This window comes from Sphaerodactylus townsendi, linkage group LG16 (assembly GCF_021028975.2).
Source record: "Sphaerodactylus townsendi isolate TG3544 linkage group LG16, MPM_Stown_v2.3, whole genome shotgun sequence".
Lineage (NCBI taxonomy): Eukaryota > Metazoa > Chordata > Lepidosauria > Squamata > Sphaerodactylidae > Sphaerodactylus > Sphaerodactylus townsendi.
Genome location: NC_059440.1, coordinates 11,448,562 through 11,471,566, shown reverse-complemented (window position 1 = coordinate 11,471,566; position 23,005 = coordinate 11,448,562). Strand labels below are relative to the sequence as shown.

The following is a 23,005-nucleotide window of genomic DNA, read 5'->3' as shown; positions in this document are numbered from 1 at the left end:
ATCATCTGGAGACTGTCATGATGGTAACCTCCAAAGTTTAGGTGCAGTTTGGTTCAGGGGGTCCAAAGTTATGGACCCTCAAAAGGGTATCCCCCATCTCTTTAGCAAAGAATGGGGGATGGGGCACCCCCTTTGAGGGGACATAACTTTGGACCCACTTAAATCAAACTGCACCAAACTTTGGGGGTACCATATGGAGACAGTTTCCGGATGATACCCTGAAATTTTGGTGCCAATACATCCAAAAATGCGCCCCCTGCAGGTACATCCCAGAAATTTGCCCAAGAATCTTTGTTCTGCATTGAGTTTTCTGTATTGCTATCCATGGAGGTTGCAGGCTGGGGGACATTTCCTGAAGAGCCAGATCTCAAAACTTTTCAGGAGGATTCTCATAGGGAACTGCCCTGATGAGTACCCCCAGGTTTTAGTGCGAGGGTTTGGTTCAGGGGGGCCAAAGTTATGGACCTTCAAAACTGTAGCCCCCATCTCCTATTAGCTCCCATTGGAAACAATGGCGGATGGGGCACCCCCTTTGGGAGTCCATAACTTTGGACTCCTTGAACCAAATCTCACCAATCTTGGGTAGTAGCATAATGACAGTCTCCTGATGACATGCTGAAATTTTGGTGCTGATATGTCTAAAAATGCACCCCCTGCAGGCACCAATGTCCTGGTGCAAAAAGATTTTTAGTCGTGGTGGAGTGGCCGCCCATGGGGGGGGCATCCAACTCAGGTTTTGCCCAGGGCTACAGTTTGCCCAGGGCTGCCTTGTTACGCCCCTGCTGTTGGGGGGGGGGGGGGGGGGGGTGTTTGGGGGGGGGGGCGCTCCGACCCAGCATCTCTGAACCAGGCAGGGGTACAACTCCAAGCCAGATTCGTCACGGCTTGAGCCTGGTAGCTGCCGAATTAGAATCATGTCCCCGATGCAGCAAGTCCTGCTGCGATCCATGCACTTGCTGGCGGCCCCGTTCAGGAGGGAAGAAGACCGGGGAAGGGGGGGGGGGGGCATCAGGATGTTACGCCTCCCTGGCCAGAGCCCCCCCCCCCCCCGACCCCTCCATGCCTCTGTGGGACCAAGCCCGAAGAGGGAGCGCCCCGATGCAGCCTGACCCAAATACAGCCCCCGCGCAGCCACGTGGCGTTTGTGTCTTTCCCGGGAAGCGGCGCCACGTGACCGGCGGCATCAGCTGACTCAACATGGCCGAGACCGGAGCAGGCGCCGCCCGCCCGCCAAAGGCAGGACCAGCTTCGGGGCGCCTGGTCCTCTGAGCGCGTGCAGAGTGCCTCCTGCCTGCAAACCGGTGAGCTATACGGCCGGGGGGGGGGACGTGCTGAGGGGGAGAAGGTTTGGGTCCCGCTGGCATCTTGTGCAGCGCCTCTTTCCCGTCCGTGGGCTCGCGGGGGGCTCCGTTTGCTACGCTCGCCCCCCTCCCGCAGCATCGCTTTTAACCCCGGGCACCCCACCCCCAAAGCTTTGCCTCCCCAGGCTTCGTTCTAAAGAAGTCCATGCACCTGAGCATACGCAGAGAGCCCTCTGTTCCCTGCCCCTGGGAAGCCTTTGCAAGCCACCCAGCATGGGCCACCTTTTAGTATAAGCTAATGTGGTGCATGGGGCAAAACGGGGGGTCCCAGGTTGAAATGCTGCAGCTGCATGGGTGGCTTGGGTCTCTGTCAGGCTCACCTACCTCACAGGGTGGGTATGAAGACAAAATGCAGGAAGGGAGACCTCTTTGAGCTTTTTGTCTGAAGGGTGGGATAGAACTACAACCTTCACTGGCTGCAGCTGATGATTTTTAGCTCCCGTGTCCTGACAAGTTTAAACCAAACCAGGTCAATTGCGCTGCTACAATGTGGGAAGCTGGTGTTGAAATAGCTAGATTTGTTATGTGCCACCTGAATATCTCTGAGGAGGGAATTGCATAAGGGGGGCGTGCTGCCACCTGCCTAAGACTGGATTGCAGGGAAGGGGCACATCTCCACTGACTCTGTTCTCATTGACCTCCCGCCTGTTTGTGTTTCCTGCAGGGAATGGTGTGAAGTCATCCTCTCCCCCGATAATGGAGTACCTCCTGGAGCGTGTGGAGAAAGACCTGGGCATTGACCGCCTCCAGCTGGCGGCAGCTCCGGAGGGCTCTCACATCGTCGCTTTGGTGCCGGCCAAGTGGGTGGGAAGCCTGAAGGAGCGAGGGGTGCTGCCTAGCCTCTGCCCGTGCACGGAGGGCCTCGGCGAGGCGGAGGTGCGCACCTGCTTCCAACGCTCGGTGCAGAAGTTGCCCCCTGGCTGGACCAGGGTGGAGGTGCACGGTCTGAGGAAAGACCGGCTGCGCTACCCCCTGGCCACGACGCACGGGGCGCACTGCGATCCCAAGGGGCGGCCGGAGACACTGCACAGGTTCATGCAGAACGTGGCTTCGCAGAACTACCGGAACTTGTGGGCCCGAGCTCACCGCTTGCACGTGCAGCCCTACTGCCACGCCCACGACCCGCCCGTTGCCCCGGCTTTGGAGGTGCTTCGTGCTGCTCTCCAGAAGCTCTACGGCTGCCCCTTGGTGCAGGTGGGAAGGGGCGTGTCCTGCCCCTCTCCTGCTAGAGAGTGGGGCTCGCCCAGCAGGAGCCGTCAGCCTGACCCCAGCATCTTCCCCGCAGAAGTGCTTTTGGAGTCCTCGGAGATGCTCTACGTCCTCTTCCCCTACATGCGGTACTCCCTGCACGACGTCGTCACCTTCAGCCCCGCCAAGCTGTCCAACAGCCACGCCAAGCTCCTGTTCATCCTCTTCCAGATCCTGCAGGCCATGCAAGCTTGCCACGGGGCCGGGCTGGCGTGCGGGGCCTTCTCTTTGCACGACGTGGCCGTGGACGAAAAGCTGTGCGCTCAGCTCAGGGTCCAGCTGCAGGATTATGGGCGAGCGCCGGAGGAAGCGGGGAAGGACGTGGCAAGAGGTGGTGTTGCGGTGGCCCCGGGGGTGGTGGAAAACAGCCCTGTGGAGAAAACGGCACCACCCTTGGCGGGACTGGGGGGTCTCATGCTGGACTGGGTGAAGGGCCGGCTCAGCAACTTTGACTATCTCATGCATCTGAACCACTTGGCGGGGCGGCAGGTGGGAGACCCCAACTACCACCCGGTTCTCCCCTGGGTGGTGGATTTCACCACCAAAAATGGACGGTTCCGGGACCTGCGGAAGTCCAAATTCCGCCTCAACAAGGGCGACAAACAGCTCGACTTCACTTACGAGATGACCAAGCAGGCCTTCGTGGCCGGAGGGGGGCTTGGAGGGGAGCAGCCTCACGTCCCTCACCACATATCGGATGTCCTCTCGGATATCACCTACTACGTTTACACGGCTCGACGGACTCCCAAAGCCGTGCTGTGCTCCCACGTGAGGTCCCAGTGGGAGCCCAACGAATACCCGGCCAACATGGAGCGCATGCAGGCCTGGACCCCGGACGAATGCATCCCGGAATTCTACTCGGACGCCACCATCTTCAAGTCCATCCATCCGGACATGTCGGACCTGGAAGTGCCGGCTTGGTGCGGCTCCTGTGAGGAGTTCGTGGCGACCCACCGGGCTCTTCTGGAGAGCTGGGAGGTGTCGCAGGACCTTCACCACTGGATCGACCTGACGTTCGGCCACAAGCTGTTGGGGAAGGAGGCTGTCCGGGAGAAGAACGTTTGCCTCCACCTGGTGGACAACCACACTCACCTGACCAGCTATGGGGTGGTGCAGCTCTTCAACCAGCCCCACCCCAGGCGCTTGGCAGGGCCTCTGCTCCTCCCGGCTGAAGCCCCCTTGGCTGTGAAGCCTCTCATCCCCCCTGTGGAGGAGACCAGAGTTGTGGAGGACCTGAAGGACCAACTGACTGATGGGGCTGTGGAGGTGGAGCAAGGAGCTGAGGCCCTGGAGGCCATTCCTGCCCCGGGCAGAGGGGCGGAGCCGTCCCCTTCCAGCATACTGTCCACCCAGCTCTCTGGGGGCCCAGCTGAAGGCAAGCATTATGGCATGGGGCCAGGACCCTTGCTTGTGAGGAGAGAGTGAGGCGAAGAGTGTCCTCAGTCTACGGCTTATGTTGCAGGCCTTGGAGGAGTTGGAGCGGCTGGATGCTTTTGTCCTCAAAGGCCTGCATGGCAAACTCGCCGAGCCGGAGCAGTCCCTGCCCGTGGGGCCGTTGGGGCTCTTGGCCCTGTTCCAAAGGGACGTGCAGGCTCTGGGGGTCTTGGTGACCGAGATCATCTTCGCCTCCAAGCTGCGAGCCACGAAGCCGGGCGCCACGTTGCAGGAGCGCGTCCAAGTGGCCCGGAGGCTTTGCCGGTATCACCCGAAGGAGATCCCGGCCCCGCTCCAACATCTGCTGGAAGCGTTGCTGCGGCTGAGTGTCCCGGACGGCCAGCTTTTGGGGGAGCGGGCGGGCTTGAGGAAGACCCCGCTGTTCGCCTACGAGCCCGTCTGGCAGGGCCTCCCACCCCCTTGCCCTTCTCAGCTGCTGAGTCCTTTCGGGGCTGTCCTGCCCTTCCCGCCCTACTTCCCAGCTCTGCATGAGTTCATCCTCACTTACCTGTCCGGGAAGGCCGAGGACGAGGGGCAGGGGCGGGAGCTGGTTTTCAAGCTGTGGCAACAGCTGGAGGGGGTGCTGCAGGACAACACCCCGGAAGGCTTGGAGATCCTGCTGCCCTTCGTCCTGGCGCTGATGTCGGAAGAGAAGACGGCCGTCCACGCCGCCTGGTACCTCTTTGAGCCCATCGCCAAGGCCTTGGGCCCCAAGAACTCCCACAAGTACCTGCTGAAGCTCTTGATCGCCGCCTACGAGAGCCCCCGCGGCCTCCACGGGCGCTTCTACCTTTACACCGATTGCTTTGTCGCCCAGCTGATGGCGCGTCTGGGGCTGCAGCTGTTCCTCTCTCACCTGCTGCCCCACATCCTGCAGGTCCTGGTGGGGGTGGAGGGCTCTGCCCAGGAGGAGAATGGGACGTTGCTGCTGGGCGCGGCCGAGGACGACGAGAGCGGGGAGGGCAGCCCTGTGCCCGGCTCCTTCGGGGAGGAGATCAAGGCCGACGCAGAACGGGGCTCAGGGGCGCTGGAGCTGCTGGAATACATGTCTGGCGTCAGCTTGCACGACCAGGGTTACCTGCCGGAGAGCGAAGACTTCCAGAACGGCCTGTACGTGGCAGAGAGCCTGCAGGAGCCAGAGTCCCTGAGCCTGGGGCACCTGAGCGACAAGAGCAGCGCCAGCGAGGTATCCTTGGGCGAGGAGCGAGCGGTTGCCGACGGCGAGTCCGTGAAGGACAAGACCAGCCTGGAGTCTCTGGACAGCAATCCAGATCCGAAGCACAGCGAAGAAGAGGACGAGCCGGGTCAGCAGGACAGGGAGGAAGACCGGGACGACCCCCCCTTGGTCGCCGAGGAGTCGCCGCTGTGCCTGGAAGCTGGCCTCGCTGAGGAGGAGGAAGAGGAGGAGGAGGAAGATGAATCAGAGCAGGGCTTGCCTGACCACGACGGAGATAAGGAGCAGAGAATCTTGCTGGGTGAGCCGCCCTCTGAGAATGCTTTCTGTAGGCCTAAAACCAAACGTTGCCCAAACGTTGCCGCTTGGAAACTGGAATCCTCTCCCCCCCTTCCAAGTTGTCAGATTTTATTTTGCAAAACTATCCAGGTCTTGGGAATTCAAAATTAAACCCTCCACTTATTACGTATCTGTGAGTGGTAGCAGACCGCAAGGTCAGACTAAGAGCCAGTGAGTAGGCGGTAACCTTATGGCACTCTAGATGTTAAGGATTACAATTCCCTATCAGGCTCCCTGCCAGCCCTGGCCACTACAGGCTGGTGCAGGGGCTGATGGGAATTGTAGTCCATAACATCTGGAGTGCCAAAGGTTCGCCACCACTGGACTAGAGGCTGCAAGTCTCAGATGGCTACTGTGGGGGTGGGGGATGGGGTGTCAGTAAACCTCTGGTGTTTGCTGCTTTCTTGTGATTGAGGAAATGAGGGGGAGGGTAGCCCCTATAAGTCCATGGCAGGAATCACAAGCTGTGTAGGCCTGCTCTGGATCCTGTTTCCTTTTTAACAAAACCTCGAGTCCAGCAGCATCAAACTTTTGTTCAGCGCAGATGCATGAAAGAAATAAGTGGGCTAAGGGGCCCAGGAAGAGGAGGAGGATTTATATCCCCCCTTTCTCTCCTGTAGGAGGCTCACACACACACAAGCCTTTATTGGCATACATCCTGTAGGAGACTCAAATGGGGCCTTCAAACTCCTTGCCCTTCTCCCCTCACAACAAACACCCTGTGAGGCAGGTGGGGCTGAGAGAGCTCCGAAGAACTGTGACTAGCCCAAGGTCACCCAGCTGGTGTGTGTGGGAGTGCACAGGCTAATCTGAATTCCCCAGATAAGCCTCCACAGCTCAAGTGGCAGAGTGGGGAATCAAACCTGGGTCCTCCAGATTAGAATGCACCTGCTCTTAACCACTACGCCACTGCTGCTCTTGGTTGTCAGCTCTGGCATGGGAAATTCCTGAAGGTTTTGAGGCGGAATTTGGAGAAGGCAAGATTTGGGGAGAGGAGAGACCTCTTGTGAGGTATAATCCCATAAAAACCCACCCTCCAAAGCAGCTGTTTTATCCAGAGGGACTGATTTCTGTATTCAGGAACTCTGGGGAATTCTGGGAAATCTCCAGACCCCACTTGGAAGTTGGTAGCTCTAGATCAGGGGTAGGGAACCTGCGGCTCTCCAGATGTTCAGGAACTACAATTCCCATCAGCCCCTACCAGCATGGCCAATTGGCCATGCTGACAGAGGCTGATGGGAATTGTAGTTCCTGAACATCTGGAGAGCCAAGAGGTTCCCACTCCCCTGCTCTAGATCCAGGCTACTGCAGCCTCTGAAGGCCTTGCTGGCTTGTTGTAAGAGGCAGGTAGCCGCTGAGGGAATCGGCTAAGCTTGTTCCTGGCAGTGGGAACTGGTGTCCCCTGAGGGGCTGTGGCCTTCGTGGTGTGGTGGTTAAGAGCCAGCGTGGTGCAGTGGTTAAGAGCAGGTGCACTCTTATCTGCAGAACCGGGTTTGGTTCCCCGCAATGCTGCTTGAGCTGTGGAGGCTTCTTTGGTGACCCGGATTAGCTTGTGCACTGCAACACACGCCAGCTGGGTGACCTTGGGCTAGTCACAGCTTTTCGGAGCTCTCTCAGCCCCACCCACCTCACAGGGTGCTTGTTGAGGGTGGGGGGGGAAGGGGCAAGGGAGATTGTAAGCCCTTTGAGTCCTCTTACAGGAGAGAAAAGGAGGGGTAAGCAATTCCAACTCTTTCTTCTCTGCTGCTGTCCCTAAGCAGTAGGATCAGGTTTGGGTTTGACCTCCCTTCCTTACAAAGGATCTGTTGTGATTGAAGTAGAGGCTGATTCCAAGATGTGGACTGCCTGGAGGGAGGGTACTGGGGGGTAGGAAGGCACCAAGTGGCTCATCTCCTTTCCCTTCGGCTTCAAGACACAGCCAGCAAGACTGGCTGAGATGAAACCCTACTCAAGCCAAGTTGGCCCCACCACTTACCTGTCATGATGCTGTTGCCAGGAACCTTCTCCGCCACACTCTCTGCTATGCTGAGGCAGAGTTCCCTTCTGGGGCAAGAGGGAGAAGGCTGTAGAGCAAAAGGGTGGAAGGGGGCCGCTTCTTTTCCACTTCCCAGCTGAGCAGTTTCCTTCCTCGCAGAGTCCCCACAGAGACAGCAGTTTGTGGATGGGTCTGAAGGAGAGCACCTCTCTGAGCTGGGGAGCATTTACCATCTTCAGAGCACTGTGCTGGGGGGGATGTCGGGTCCTCAGCCCGGTGCTGAAAGCCTTTGTCTGATGCATATAAGTGCACTCCTTGTATGTAGAGCCTGGTCTCACTCTACCTGTACCTGCCAGATCTCTCAGCCACTCCTGGCTGGGCATCTGCAACCAACAGTGGAAAGTTAAGAAAGATCATCCGCTCTAAACCTTTCCTCCTATTGTCTGGGCCTCGTGGCCAGTCCTTTGCCTTATCCCTAGGCCGACGATTAAAAAAAACGATATTAAAAAAGAAAACATATATATACACACATGTATATACACACACACATATAAAACTTTATTAAAAAAGAAAACATATACGCACACATATATATACACACACATATATATACGCACACACATATATAAAAAGAAAACATATACAAACACACAAACATATACACACACACACACATACAATAAGTAACATTAGTGGTTTCATCGTAATATTATTCTCTAAAACTTTTAACATATTAAACCTTCCTAGAAGACAATTTGTATTACAAAAGTTGTTTCTTCTGGTATCTTCTAGGCCAGGGGTCTGCAACCTGCGGCTCTCCAGTTGCTCATGAACTACAATTCCCATCAGCCCCTGCCAGCAAGGCCAATTGGCCATGCTAACAGGGGCTGATGGGAATTGTAGTTCATGAGCATCTGGAGAGCCGCAGGTTGCAGACCCATGTTCTAGGCTCTTATTGTTTCAATCTTATTTGCTCCTTCTTCCTTTTCATTTCCATTCTTAAAGAGAAAATACAATTTCTTTTCCTGAAATTTTCCTAACTTATTAACACTATTCTAAATAAAGTTATCTATGCTTTATATACAATATTATCATCTAAGATCTACTTGCTTGACTTATAAATACTTCTATAATTGAAGGAGACATGCTATTCTTTTAATTTTCTATTTTCCTAATATATTACGTATATGGCTCCCATGTGTCTTCAAATTTATCCAGGTTCTCTTGTAAGTTCAAGCAGACCTTTGCTCCTGAATCTGTTCTTGGGCAGTATCTGCTCCTGGCTGTGGGAATTGTCCTGTGTTCACATACAAGAATCTTGACTTGTTAAAAAGCAGAACTCAAAAAAATCTTGCAATATATCTATGATTGCTCAAAAAATTAAGGAGCAAAAAAAAGGAGTGGATGCAACTGAAAATCAAAGGGATTGGCTGCCCAGAATGGACACTTGAGGGTTTTGTTTTTGTTTTAAAGTACAAAGCATGGCCCTGACTCTTCTCTAGGGTGCAGCCCCCAGCCAGTGCTTGGAAATCATTAGAAGAATTTCTAGTCTCTGTCCTGAGAAGTGTATCCTCTTCAGAGAGCCAGCGTGGTGGAGTGGTTAAGAGCAGGTGGATTCTAATCTGGAGAACTGGGTTTGATTCCCCACTCCTCCACCTGAGTGGTAGAGGCTTATCTGGTGAACTCCTGCTGGGTGACCTTGAGCTAGTCACAGTACTTCGGAGCTCTCTTAGCCCCACCTTCCTCACAAGGTGTCTGTTATGAGCAGAGGAAGGGAAAGGAGCTTGTAAGTCACCTTGAGTCTCCTTGTAGGAGAGAAAGGTGGGGTATAAATCCAAACAACTCTTCTTCTTCTTCTTCTTCTTCTTCTTCTTCTTCTTCTTCTTCTTCTTCTTCTTCTTCTTCTTCTTCCTTCTTCTTCTTCTTCTTCTTCTTCTTCTTCTTCTTCATTATTACAGTGTGTTGGATATTTACTGGGCAAAATTACCATTGCGTAGCAATCGTTCCCCTTTCTGTGGGAGCCAATGTCTCCCTGTTGTGTTTCTGAGAGAGATGTGGCCAGATGAGGACTTTCATTTCCTCCTGTCAGGGTTTCTGCCAAAGGCTACGCTGGGTCATGTTCAGCTGGAGAGCTGTTTTCGAGCCTCTGACTGAAGTGACAACGCGCTGTGTCTCACATGTTTCCGCCCCGTTCACGCGGCAGATCTGCAGGCACGCATTTCCTGTACTCTGCGGAGGAAGGACGCATTTGAATGACACACAGGGACTCGGGGCACAGGGTTCCTCTTTTTTTAAAAAAAGGCCCTGTTCATCGTTCCTTGCTTTAATTCCCCTTTAAAAATATAAGCGAGAAAGTTCACAGTGAACTGAACCACATGGCCAGGTTGGCAGCGGGGCGGTGGCAGAGGAAAACGGCAGTCGTCAGAACAGTCCAGCAAAAGCCATAGCTAGCATGGGTGTGTGTGTGTGTTATCCTTTGCAGGTTGGTTTTTTTAATGAACTTTTCATAATTTTTTAACATAATTCAAAGAAAGGGAGAAAAAAGAGAATCATAATTGGATCTACATTCATAACTGGTTAAAGAAAACTGGTTGTGGATCCATTGAAACATAAGAACAAGCCAGCTGGATCAGACCAGAGTCCATCTAGTCCAGCTCTCTGCTACTCGCAGTGGCCCACCAGGTGCCATTGGGAACTCACATGCAGGAAACATACAAAGATCCACTGAAACATATAGAATCATAGAGCTGGAAGAGATCCGAAGGGCCATCAAGTCCAACCCCCTGCCATGCAAGAACACACAATCAAAGCACTCCTGACAAATGGCCATCCAGCCTCTCTTTAAAAACCTCCAAAGAAGGAGACTCCACCACAATCCTAGGTAGTGCATTCCACTGTCGAACAGCTCTGACTGTCAGGAAGTTTTTTCTGATGTTTAGGTGGAATCTCTTTTCTTTCACCTTGAAACCTTACAAAGAAGACGAAATGAAAGTAATAGGTTGAAGAGGGAGGGAGGGAGAGAAATGGAAAGGCTGCTTCCTTTTGACTACATATGAATCCAAACTAGTCCACCTGTGGAATTAAAGGCCTGCAGAGCTTTTGGGGTGCCAGGTACTAGACCCCCGTCTGCACTTAAGCTTTGTGGATGACCTTGGGCCAGTCACAGGTCTCCCAGAATTCTCTCAGCCTGCTCAGAGGCAGGGAGTGGCAAATCACGTCTGAATGTCCCTTGCCATGAAAACCCTCTATGAACTTGGTGGCGAACCTTTGGCACTCCAGATGTCATGGACTACAATTCCCATCAGCCCCTGCCAGCATGGCCAATTGGCCATGCTGGCAAGGGCTGATGGGAATTGTAGTCCATGACATCTGGAGTGCCAAAGGTTCGCTACCACTTCTCTATGGTCACCGTTAGTCAGCTGTGACTTGGTGGCTCACACACACTCACATTGGCTTGATAAGTCCCAGAAAATCCTTGCAGCCCTATCACACAGCTTTCAGGTTTCTGTGAATATACCCCTTTCTTGTGTCTCACAGATCTGACAAGCTGCCCATGTAAGACATGACAGCAAAGTCCCGCTTAAACGTTGGCTGCACTCTTGCCTCTTTTGACCGGGACTCCTCGGCCTGGCTTTTTATTTCTGTGACATCATTTTGAGAGCCAGCATGGTGGAGTGGTTAAGAGCAGGTGCACTCTAATCTGGAACAACCGGGTTTGATTCCCAGCTCTGCCACTTGAGCTGTTCAGGCTTATCTGGTGGACCAGATTAGCCGACACATGCCAGCTGGGTGACCTTGGGCTAGTCACAGTTCTTTGGAGCTCTCTCAGCCCCACCCACCTCATAGGCTGTTTGTTGTGTTTGGGGGGGGATCCCCTTTGAGTCCCCTTACAGGAGAGAATGGGGGGATATAAATCCAAACTCTTCTTCTTTGTGTAGGTGAGGGGACAAATATTATTATTTCTCTTTGTTTCAGGTTACCCCAAGCATCGGGGCAGGTGCTGGCCGGCTAAACAGCCGCAAGGAAGCTGGTCTTTTGGCTGCTGTGACGCTGACCCAGAAGATTGTAGTCTACCTCTCGGACACTACGTTGATGGACATCCTTCCCAAAATCAGCCAGGACATCCTGCTGCCTGTTCTTAGCTTCCTCACATCACCCACCATCAGGTGAGTCAAATTGCAGCTGACTTATGGTGACCCCATAGGGCCAGCGTGGTGTAGAGGTTAAGAGCAGGTGGATTCTAATCTGGAGAACTGGGTTTGATTCCCCACTCCTCCACCTCAGTGGCAGAGGCTTATCTGGTGAACCAGATGTGTTTCTGCACTTCTGCATTCTTGCTGGGTGACCCTGGGCTAGTCACACTTCTCTGAATTCTCTCAGCCCCGCCTACCTCACAATGTTTCTGTTGTGGGCAGAGGAAGGGAAAGGAGCTTGTAAGCCACCTTGAGTCTCCTTACAGGAAAGAAAGGTGGAGTATAAATCCAAACTACTACTACTCCTCTCCTCCTCCTCCTCCTGCACCACCCCCACCCCCACCACCTCCTCCTCCTCCTTTTTCTTTCAAGACAAGATATGAGCGGAGGTGGTTTGCCATTGCCTTCAACTACAGAGTCTTCATTGTTGGACTCCCATTCAAGTACTGGTTGCGGCTCAACCCTGCTTTGCGCCCAAGATCTTGATGTTCCCGGGGTTAAGGTTTTATGATTTCTGATATGGTCCCAGTGAAAGCCGGGGAGTGGGTTTCCCAGAAGAACCACCATTGGAAAAAATTTTCCAACAGTCTTCCTGGAAAATTATCCAATGCCTTAAATAAGAGCGCGATTTGATTTGGTGTGTGTATTTGGACATGCTGAAGAAAATGAGCTTTTAGAATATACCCGGTTAATTTCTCAAACCAGTAGCAACACTTATTTGGATAATTTGATTAGGGAAAAAATATAGATCAAGTCTGGGTCAGACAAATGCAAAGCTTTATGTGTAAATTATCTGCACGGGAATGGAATAAGGGTTGTAAAAATCCAAGACCAGAAAACGTGTACTTCCCATATGTTGTTATATTAAACTCACAGTAAAGACTCTGGATATTGCTAGCACTCTCATTTTTAGCACACCCAGAGAATTGCATGATATGGCAAGGGCGTGGGCGTCCACTTATCTCTTAACTGACTAATTCTCTCCCCCAGGATTCACTGGGGCGCTTCAGTTTCTCTGTCACTGCTGATACAGCCTCATTTGCATTATGCATTAGCTCAGTATCAAACTGCATATGACAGAATCTCATAGGTTGCGTGAGAAAACAGACTTATACACAAGAATCTTACCTGGTTTTTTTTTACCTGCACAGCAAGCTGAATTCATCATGATTTTTTATTTGGGCCACTTGGGGTTTTTTTCCCCCCCCCCTCCCCCCCCCCCCCCCGGCCATCTTATTACTTAATGAGTAAATAGAACACACTCATTATTTATTTGTTGACATTAAATTTTTATTTGTTTATTTTTTTCTGAGAGACTGTTGCTTGAAATGCATCGGTAACGACACTGCAAACCTTCCTTGCATAATTTTGGCCCCGGCCAATTGTTGCTAATTTTATGAATAATAAGCTTTTAGAAGTGAAACTTGTACCTTGAAAAAGATAGAACACAGGTGTCAAACTCGCGGCCCTCCAGATGTTATGGACTACAGTTCCCATAATCCCCTGCCGGCATCATAACATCTGGAGGGCTGCAAGTTTGACACCTATGCCCTAGAAAATATTCCATTAAAAAATCCATTTTCGAAAATACTTTCTCTCACACCACTGAGTGGATGACAGGGCAAAGGTTAGAGGGAAGGAAAGGAGTTGTAAGCCCACTGGACAGGCTGTATGCTGACATCATTTCCTTTCTGATAGTTTCCCTAGTGGGGCCCAGGCCCGAACCATCTTGTGCATGAAGGCTATCAGCCTTGTGGCCCTAGTGGCTTTGCGGATTGGGTCAGAAATGGTGCAGCAACACCTGAGCAGCACCCTTCGGATGTTCTTTGAGGCGTTTTCCCTGCCACTGGCCGAGCAGGTGAGTCGGCACGGCTGAGGGGACAGAAATACGTGGGAGTGGGGTTCTGCTCTTTCCAGTGCTTGGGGCACGGAGGGGCTGGTGCTTGTTAGCCATCTAAGCCAGGGGTGTCCAACTCCGGCGCTTCAGATGCTCATGGATTACAAATCCCATCAGGCCCTGCTGGCACAGCAGCCCAACACATGCCAGCTGGGTGACCTTGGGCTAGTCACAGTTCTTCGGAGCTCTCTCAGCCCCACCTGCCTCACAGGGTGTTTGTTGTGAGGGGGGAAGGGAAAGGAAAGGAGTTGTAAGCCCCTTTGAGTCTCCTTACAGGAGAGAAAGGGGGGGATCTAAATCCAACTCTTCTTCTTCTTCCTCATCTTCTGAGCGTTCCTTTTCAAGATGGCTGCTGAAGGCAGGAGGAGCCCTCTCTCCTGGAGGGGGATTCCTGCAGCCTTCAACTCATCCCTCCTGTTCCAGAGTAGCAGACGTTGGTAGGTTCACCAGCTTGCTTCCTGCCCAGGGACAGCCCGTGGAGCCAGCTGTGGGCCAGGTGGGGCTGCTGCCCCATGACCCGTCAGCTCTGGAGGAGCTGCAGAAGGTCTTCAACCCCGAGATGGCCTACTCCACCTTCGTGCCCTTCTCTTGTTTGCTAGGTAAGATGTAACTGCTTCTTCTTTACTTGACTGTAGTTCCCTCCCCCACCCCCGACACATGCACCCCCTCCGGGCTGTCTCATGCATTTGAACTTGCATGAAGGAAGTGTCCAATGTGGCCCTGGGTAAGACTGAACCTCCGGCAGGCGCTAGGGGGGGTGGCTTTCTCTGGGAGCTTGCAGAGAAGGTCCTTGGCTGGGTTCGCTCTCTTGGCCTAGCTGTGCTTGTCCTGGCAAGAACCCCCAAGGCTGGGGTGGGCTGTGTTGCTCTGACATGGAGATGGAGGGTGGCTTTGGCCCCTTCCGCACGTGCAGAACAATGCACTTTCTTTTTTTATTATTAATTTTTTTATTGTATCATTTGAATTTTACAGTTTATAGTAATTTTCTTCTTCATACATTTTCAAACAATACTTTTTCCCCCTTTTCTCCCCCCCCCCATTACTTCTTCTTCATAGTTTTGTCACACAAACAGCAGTAAGCTCATTCTCTGTAGCCTCTTCTCCCATATTTCTTCATTGACTCGAGCTTCTTTCATCCAGTCCACGTATATTATCCATATCTTCAAAATTTCATTCTGTTTATCTTGCCACGTCTTATTTTTAGTTAGTATATCGAAAATATCAAGTGTCATTTGTTCTCAGATATATTCTAACCATTTCTGAAATGTCCATTTTTTCTTTTCTTTCCAGCCCAAGGCTATTGTTGCATGGGCGGCTTTAATCATTATTTTATACATATAACTATATTGTTTATCCACCCTTCTGTCTTCCATTACACCCATGAACATTAAGTCATTATTTAAATCAATATTTATCTTCACCAGTTTCTCGAACAATGCACTTTCAATCCACTTTGCAGCTGGATTTCGCTGTGCAGAATGGCAAAATCCACTTGCAAACAATTATGAAAGTGGATTGAAAGTGCATTATTCTGCATGTGCGGAAGGGGCCTTTCTCTGCAAATAGGTGTGGCCTTCCCAGCTGTGTTCACTCTCTTGGCTTAGCTGTGCTTGGCCTGGTGAGAAGCGTGGGCGGTCTCTGGGTCACTGGATCTGCTCCTCCAGCTGTGGTGTTCTCTCTTGCTGCCCAGGGGACGTTATTCCCGTCGTCGTCCCAAATCACGAGCTGGTCGGTCATCTGGCCAGTCTGTACTTGGCGAGCATCCCGTCTGGCGAGGAACCGGCACCAGGCGTGGCTTCCTTGGAGCGCAGCACTCTGGGCACAGACCCCTTCTCCGGCTCCAGCGAGGACACTCATTCGGGCACCTTTGGGGGCGTGTTGGTGGGCAATCGCATCCAGATCCCTGCGGAAGCCCAGCAGGACGTCTCCGGCAGCCCCAGCAGCTTCTGCCTCGCTTCAGGTGGCAAGGAGGAGAGCGCCCTGAAGCAGGAACTGCCGCGCAGTGCCCACCTGCTGTGCGGCAATTGGCTGGCCTATTGGCAGTACGAGATCGGCGTGAGCCAGAACAATGCCCGCTTCCACTTCCACCAGATCAAGCTGCAGAGTTACGTGGGCCACCTTGGCGCCATCAAATGCATGGCTCCGTTGAGCGGCGAGGACTTCTTCCTTAAGCTGGCAAGCCAGGAGAGACAAGAACCGTCATGTCTGTAGCTCTCCTCTACAACCGGAGCGCGGCCGGCACTCCACGAGGATCCAGTCCCCGGCTGACCCTAATGCCCAGCGCACAGGAAGTCCTGTCTTCTCACGTTGGCCCTGCCTGGAAGCACCATCACATCACGATGGTCCCCTTAGCTGTGACAGCTCCATCCATATCTGGGACCCGTTCACGGGTAAGTCTTTGGATGGGAGACAGAGGACATTTGACTAAGCTCAAAAGAGGAATCTGTCTTTTTTCCCAGCGTGGCATAGTGGTCAATAGCAGGTGCACTCTAATCTGGAGAACCGGGTTTGATTCCATGCTCTTCCACTTAAGCTGTGGAGGTTTATCTGGTGAACCAGATTAGCTTGTGCACTCCAATACATGCCAGCCGGGTGACCTTGGGCTAGTCACAGTTCTTCGAAGCTCTCTCAGCCCCACCCACCTCACAGGGTGTTCGTTGGGAGGGGAGGAAGGGAAAGGAGATTGTAAGACCCTTTGAGTCTCCTTACAGGAGAGAAAGGGGGGATATAAATCCAAACTCTGCCTCCTCCTCCTCTTCTTCTTTGTATATCTAGTTGCAAACCACTCACATGCACTGAGTTGGGGGGGTGTTTGGTGTTTTTTGCAGGCAAGCTGATCCATGCCTTTGAGGCGCCAGACAGCAAAGTGCCCATCACAGCCGTGAGTGCCATGTCACCCCCCTACAGCAGCGTGGGCATGGCCAGCGCAGATTCGGTCTTGCGTTTCATCGACCACCGGAAACCAGGATTGCAGGTGCCTGCCCGTAGCTCTCTGCTTCTTTAATCTACCCAGGGATCCAGTGGAGAGCCAGCATGGTGTAGTGGTTAAGAGCAGGTGCACTCTAATCTGGAGAACCAGGTTTGATTCCCCTGCTCTGCCACTTGAGCTGTGGAGGCTTATCTGGTGAACTAGATTAGCTTCTGCACTCCAACACATGCCAGCTGGGTGACTTTAGGCTAGTCATAGCTCTTTGGAGCTCTCTCAGCCCCACCTACCTCACAGGGTATTTGGGGGACGGGTTAGGGCAGGGGTAGGGAACCTGCGGCTCTCCAGATGTTCAGGAACTACAATTCCCATCAGCCTCTGTCAGCATGGCCAATTGGGGAAAGGAGTTTGTAAGCCCCTTTGAGTCTCCTTACAGGAGAGAAAGGAGGGATATAAATCTAACTCTTATTATTATTATAATTTTGTGATCATAAACTCTCTTCCGCGTTCTTCCTCAACTGCAGCATGAATTCCGTCTGGCCACGGGGGCAAATGCTGGCCTCATCCGTTGCCTGGCTGTCAGTCCCAGTGGGCGGAGCATAGTGGCCGGTTTCTCTTCTGGCTTTATGGTGCTGTTGGACACCAGGACGGGTCTCATCCTGCGGGGGTGGCCAGCACATGAAGGAGACATTTTGCAGATTAAGGTAAGAGCATCTAACATTAGACGTTACTTAACAGAGTTCCATCACTTGTAAGAGAAATTTTGCTATTTTTTCCAAGAGCACAATGTCTGAGTTATTTAGCAGGAGTCCTTTGGCAGAACTGTCAGAGTCACTGACAGATTTATCTAAGACCAGACGAGAGAAATTTCTGATACCCACATATCTCAGACAGTTGAGTATAATAGGAGCAAGAGTCTCCATTAGTTAGTTAGTTAGTTAGTTAGTTAGTTAGTTAGTTCGTTCGTTCGTTCGTTCGTTCGTTCGTTCGTTCGTTCGTGACCATTTGTAATGGTAGATCTTAAAGTATTACATCTGGCCCTTGTAGTAATCCATCTCTGTTGGGGTTCAGTTAATAACTCAATATATTTGGCTGTTCACCCCTATTCAGGTATTATTCCAAAAGAGAGGGTGAGCATGATTGATTTGCTTGCCCCAATAAGAGATGGTATTCCTGTTCTAAAAGTCTGCTTTTTAACGTTCGAAGTATCTTACTGGGTTGCTTCCATGCAGGAATTTCCAGCCCTTGTTGTTTCAGAGAGACACCGGAGAAACAAGAGCCATATCTGGGGAAACCTAGCATACTTGACGTGTGAATCACAAGGGGCACAGAGAATGTGTCATAGCCTGTGATTCTTGTTTGTGTGAGCCCATGAGTACCCAGAAGGAGGCAAGGTCTTTGTACAGCTAGGCCTTTCCCCACCCATACTGGCCGGCTGCCCTGTTCTCTGCTCAGAGTCCCCTTCTAATAAATAACCCTCCTGTTTGTCGGCCCCCAGGAGCCACGAAGGGCTGTGTCCTTCACCCAGCAGCAGTCAAACACAAGCGGCTTACATTTCCTCCCTCGACAGGAGGCCCAGTACAAGGCCCTACACCCCAGCTAGTGGGCAGTTTCCATGGCAGCCGGGGAGCTGGTGCTCCCTTCCTACCCTTATGACTCAGTTCATGACTAGTGGGAACTGAAAACTGCTGCAGTGTAGGGTTAGCTGGACTTCTTGATCTCTTCCAACGGCTGGATTAGGCAGGCGAGGTGGCTGCGGTGACTGAAATCCCATGACTCACTTGGACTTTGCCCACCCTGCCAGTAAGGGGGCTGGCCGAGACCGGTAGAGAAGGCTTGTGTAAGTTAACCCTGCAAGCTGGGCCTTTGTGTTTGCCAGGATGTATTTAGGGCCAGGATTTTCTGTTAGGAAGTGAATAATGAAGGTCAGTGATCAAGGTCAGGTGCAGAATTTCTTTTTCTTACCACTGAGTAACCACAACTTGCCCCCCACTCTACTGGGATAGGGTGTATCTTCCTTTTATTGTGGCGTCCCGTTCAGTGTGTCCAGGGCTAGCGTAGACAATCAGGTCTTCATTACTGTCATAGGGGAGTCATAATATAACTGAAAGGATAAAATGTTTTAAAATGGTAAATATATATATCTGAAACAATCAACTTGTAATAAGAAATTGGAAACACAAGAAAGTATGGAAAGATAAAACCATGAGATAAAAGTATAAGTTTTGAAAAGGACCAAAAACTTTTAAAAACTGTTAAAAGGACAATAAAAGGGGGGAGATAGGCACAGTGGAGCAATAACATTGGTAAATAAAACGCTGTAGCTATCAGATCATTAATCCTATTTAGTAACACAGACCATCCTGCAACATGAGCCAGCGTGATGTAGTGGTAAAGAGCAGGTGCATTCTAATCCAGAGAATCGGGTTTGATTCCCCACTCTGCCACTTGAACTGTGGAGGCTTATCTGGTGAACTAGATTAGCTTGTGCGCTCCAGCACATGCCAGCTAGGTGACCTTGGGCTAGTCACAGTTCTTCAAAACTCTCTCAGCCTCACCCGTCTCACAGGGTGTTTGTTGGGGGGGGGAGGCGTGGAAGGGAAAGGAGATTGTAAGCCCCTTTGAGTCTCCTAGAGGAGAGAAGGGGGGGATATAAATCCAAACTCTTCTTCTTCTTAATAGCTGCTGTAGAAATCTGGCAGCATTATAGGTTATATCAGCTAGTGTGGGCAGCAGCTGGGTTGGAAGAAACCACCTGGGGCTGCCAAAAGTGGCAGCTGTTAGCCCACTAACGTATTCTGGCAGCTGTTTGCTCCTGTCGCCCCAGCAAAGTTCCAACCCTAGCTTTCCTCCCCCCCCTTGAGAGCAGAAGTGCTTCAACAGAGGCCAAAAGGACTCGAAGGTGAGCACCCTTTTGGAAACAGCTCTGTCCAAGGGGACTGCCTCAACTCGGAATTTCCGCCTTCCAGCTGTGGTGTTCTCATAACTCATAACAGAAGTGTCCACTGGCTCACCAAGGTCTGTGTTGGCTCATGCTAGTTTCCCCTTCTCTTCCCCCCCCCCCCCCCCACAGGCCACAGAGGGCAACACAGTCATCAGTTCCTCCTCTGACCACTCACTGACCGTCTGGAAGGAGCTGGAGCAGAAGCCGCTGCAGACTTACAAGTCCATCTCCGAACCGATTCACGCCTTTGACCTCTACAGCAATGAAGTCGTGGCTGGCACCGTGGCGAACAAGATTGGCGTCTACTCTCTTCAGGAGTCCCTGCCCCCTAGCATCACTAAGCTAAGCTCTGAGAACTTCCGGGGCACCTTAACCAGCCTGGCAGTCCTTCCCACCAAGTGCCATCTCCTACTGGGCTCGGACAATGGGACGGTTCGCCTCCTGGCGTAGCCCTTCCCCACTTGGCATCTGTGATGGATTTCCCGTTGGGGACTGTAACAGAGCCGATGGCCAACATGCGGGAGAGGAGAGAGAGGGAGCAGAAGATCTTGGTGAATCTTCCTGTTTCCCCAAACCTCTAAAAACAATGGAATCCATTCCTAGCAAGCGGGCTGCTGGGCAGCCGGAGGGCAAAATCGTCCCCGTCACCTCACGTGCCTAACTTTCTTTGGGATCAAGGGGTGTTTCCCAGAGAAAACCCACTAAGGAGGAACCTCTTCCTCCCTGCCCCCCCCCCCAACCCCCCCTGGCATTCCACTTTCTCAGTTCAGTTCCGGGAGGAGTGATTGGTTCCTTCGCTTCCCTCCCGTTGCTGTATTCTTGTCTGCCCTTTTCCGAAGAAGTATGGCCAGCTGGAAAAACTGCAATAGGCGTAGCCCCCCTTTTGCCGAGGATGGAGGTGTGTATGGCCTTTGTACCTGGAAGGTGATCTTGGGGCGGCTGGAGGGAAGGGCTGTAGTGTCCAAGAAATGGTACATTATTCTTCCTTTCCCCTCCACGACCTATTCTCCTGTCCCATGGAAGATACTTCAGGGTCTCTTGGACTGTGCCATAAAGATTGCTCTTTTTATGAAACAATCCTCTCTTCCTTGCCTGTACAGCAAGACTTTGAGAGAGGCCCTTGGGACACACTCAGTTTCCACTGATCAAGTCGTCATTTTAGGGTGGGCTCGGGCGTCATCCCCCCCCTCCACCCATTCACTGACTCACTCACACAACAGCGGTCCAATTCTGTTCTGAACACTGAATACTGGCATTCCACCAAAAAGCTGGGGCGGCGGCAGTATAAGCGCTTGTTTTCATTCTTTGCCTGGGGCGGGGAGACAGCCCCGTGGGACTTATTAATTGCAATAGATTGTATACGTATTCTAATAAACACTTGGGAGCTGCTGATGGCCTTTTGTAGGTGTGTTTGTGTTTGCGTGAGACAGTGTGGTTGTGCGCAAGCAAATGTATGAGACCACTGGCGAAGGATTGTGGTCCTGCGCTGTCAGGATGTTTTCAGAGTTTTAGGATGAAGGAAGAGCATGACGAAGATGAAGCTGGCTCCTTACCAAGAAGAAGAAGAGTTTGGATTTATACCCCACCTTTTTTTCCTGTCAGGAGACTCCAGGTGGCTTACAAGCTCCTTTCCCTTCCTCTCCCCACAACAGACACCTTGTCAGGTAGACGGGGCTGAGAGAGTTCTGAGAGAACCGTGACTTGCCCAAGGTTACCCGGCAGGAATGTAGGAGTGTGGCAGCGCATCTGGTTCACCAGATAAGCCTCTGCCACTCAGTAGGGGGAGTGGGGAATGATTATGAGAACCATATTGGCGATGTTGACCAATTTATTGGTAAAGGGTTGACTGTTAAATAACAGCTTTGACCTAGCAGCTTAAAATCTGGCTGGCTGCATCTACTCTTCCTCTCTGCGCTCCGGCCTCCAGGGTAACTTGCTGGCTCAGATCGTAGGGCCAGCTGGGCCAGCATCCTGTTTCACCTAATGGCTACCTAGTTGCCACGGAGAGCTTTCAAAAGTGGGCACCGATGCCAAGACCTTCCCTGGCTGCTACCCTGCACTGCAATGTATCTCAATTGATATGATTTCCAACCTCCATGTTCTCATGCAGATGGGATCTAAACAATTAATAAGACCGATAGAGGGATGGAGTTGAAGGGAGAACCAACACAGTGTAGTGGTTAAAGTGTTGGACTAGAACAGGGGTAGGGAACCTTTAACACTCAAAGAGCCATTTGGACCTCCAGTTTCTTCCCACGTGTAAAAGACAACACTTGGAGCCCGTAGTCAATTTTTGAGCATTTTAGAAATAAAGAGACTAACACTGTATATAGTTGGGGATTTTTTGCACCTTTTACTCCTGGGCTCATTCTAGAGAAGAGCATGGATGGAATCCCGCCTCTGCAGGCAGAGGCTGAGACAAGGATAGGGGCCAGGTGCAGCTCAGATTCCTGCGGCGGCCAGCTGGGAAAGCCACCCCGCTCAAACGGGGCGGGCGAGAGGGGAAGCCCGCGGTGCGGCCCAGCCGGCCGTGGGCAATTGTTGCGCCTCCCCCTGCTGCCTGCAAGGGGGGCAAGCATGGGGCCCGCAGCTTGGCTCGTGGAGCCACAGTGCAAGGGCAGAAGAGCCGCATGCGGCTCTCGAGCCGCAGGTTCCCTACCCCTGGACTAGAATCTGGGTAACCCAAGTTCAAATCCTCACTCTGCCATGTTAACTTGCTGGGTGACCCTGGGCCAATCATAAACCCTCAGCCCTGACCCTGGCTAGTATGGGAGACCACCAAAGAATACCAGGGGTGTGATAAGGACATGAGCAATAGTAAACCACCTCTGAAAATTGCTTGCTTTAAAAACACTATGGGGTCTCTGTAACTCAGATATGAAGAGGAGGAGGAAGACTCTGGATTTATAACCCCCTTTCTCTCCTATATGGAGACTCAAAGGGGCTGACAATCTCCTTTCCCTTCCTCTCCCCACAACAAACACCCTGTGAGGTAGGTGGGGCTCAGAAAGCTCCGAAGAACTGTGACTAGCCCAAGGTCACCCAGCTGGCATGTGTTGGAGTGCCAGATAAGCCTGCACGGTGGCAGAGTGGGGAATCAAACCCAGTTCTCCAGATTAGAGTGCACCTGCTCTTAACCATTACAACACGCTGGCTGGAAGTCTGCTGGGATCGCCACATGACAGAGATAAGATCCCCTGGAGAATTCCTCCAGTTGTGCCTCTATGGCACAGGTGTCAAACTCGTGGCAGGGGATGATGGGAACTGTAGTCCATAACGTCTGGAGGGCCACGAGTTTGACACCTATGCAGCTATGGGATCATACCCCACTGGAGTCACTTCCCTCCCCAACCCTCCCCAGCCACCCCCACCCCCAAAAATCTCCCGGCATTTCTCTCCTGGGACCTGGCAACTCTTTGGAGAGAAGGTATCTTTTCCTGATCTTGGCTGGTTGTCCCGGAGCAAATGTTTAACGGGATTTACAAAGCAAATATTTGCAAGGCGGGGGAGGAAG

The 23,005-nt window shown here is 52.1% G+C and overlaps 1 protein-coding gene across 1 annotated transcript; it reads left to right on the top strand.

Annotated features, from left to right (window-relative positions):
• Positions 1-1,179: 1,179 nt before the first annotated feature.
• WDR81 (WD repeat domain 81) lies at positions 1,180-20,885 on the top strand. Its single transcript, XM_048518596.1, is given in 12 exon segments — positions 1,180-1,301; positions 2,026-3,991; positions 3,993-5,518; positions 7,691-7,905; positions 11,507-11,697; positions 13,423-13,582; positions 14,088-14,220; positions 15,312-15,786; positions 15,788-16,011; positions 16,450-16,595; positions 17,072-17,251; positions 19,621-20,885. Coding segments are annotated over 11 exon segments (5,505 nt in total). The 5' UTR covers positions 1,180-1,301; positions 2,026-2,057; the 3' UTR covers positions 19,942-20,885.
• The last annotated feature ends 2,120 nt before the right edge of the window (positions 20,886-23,005 follow it).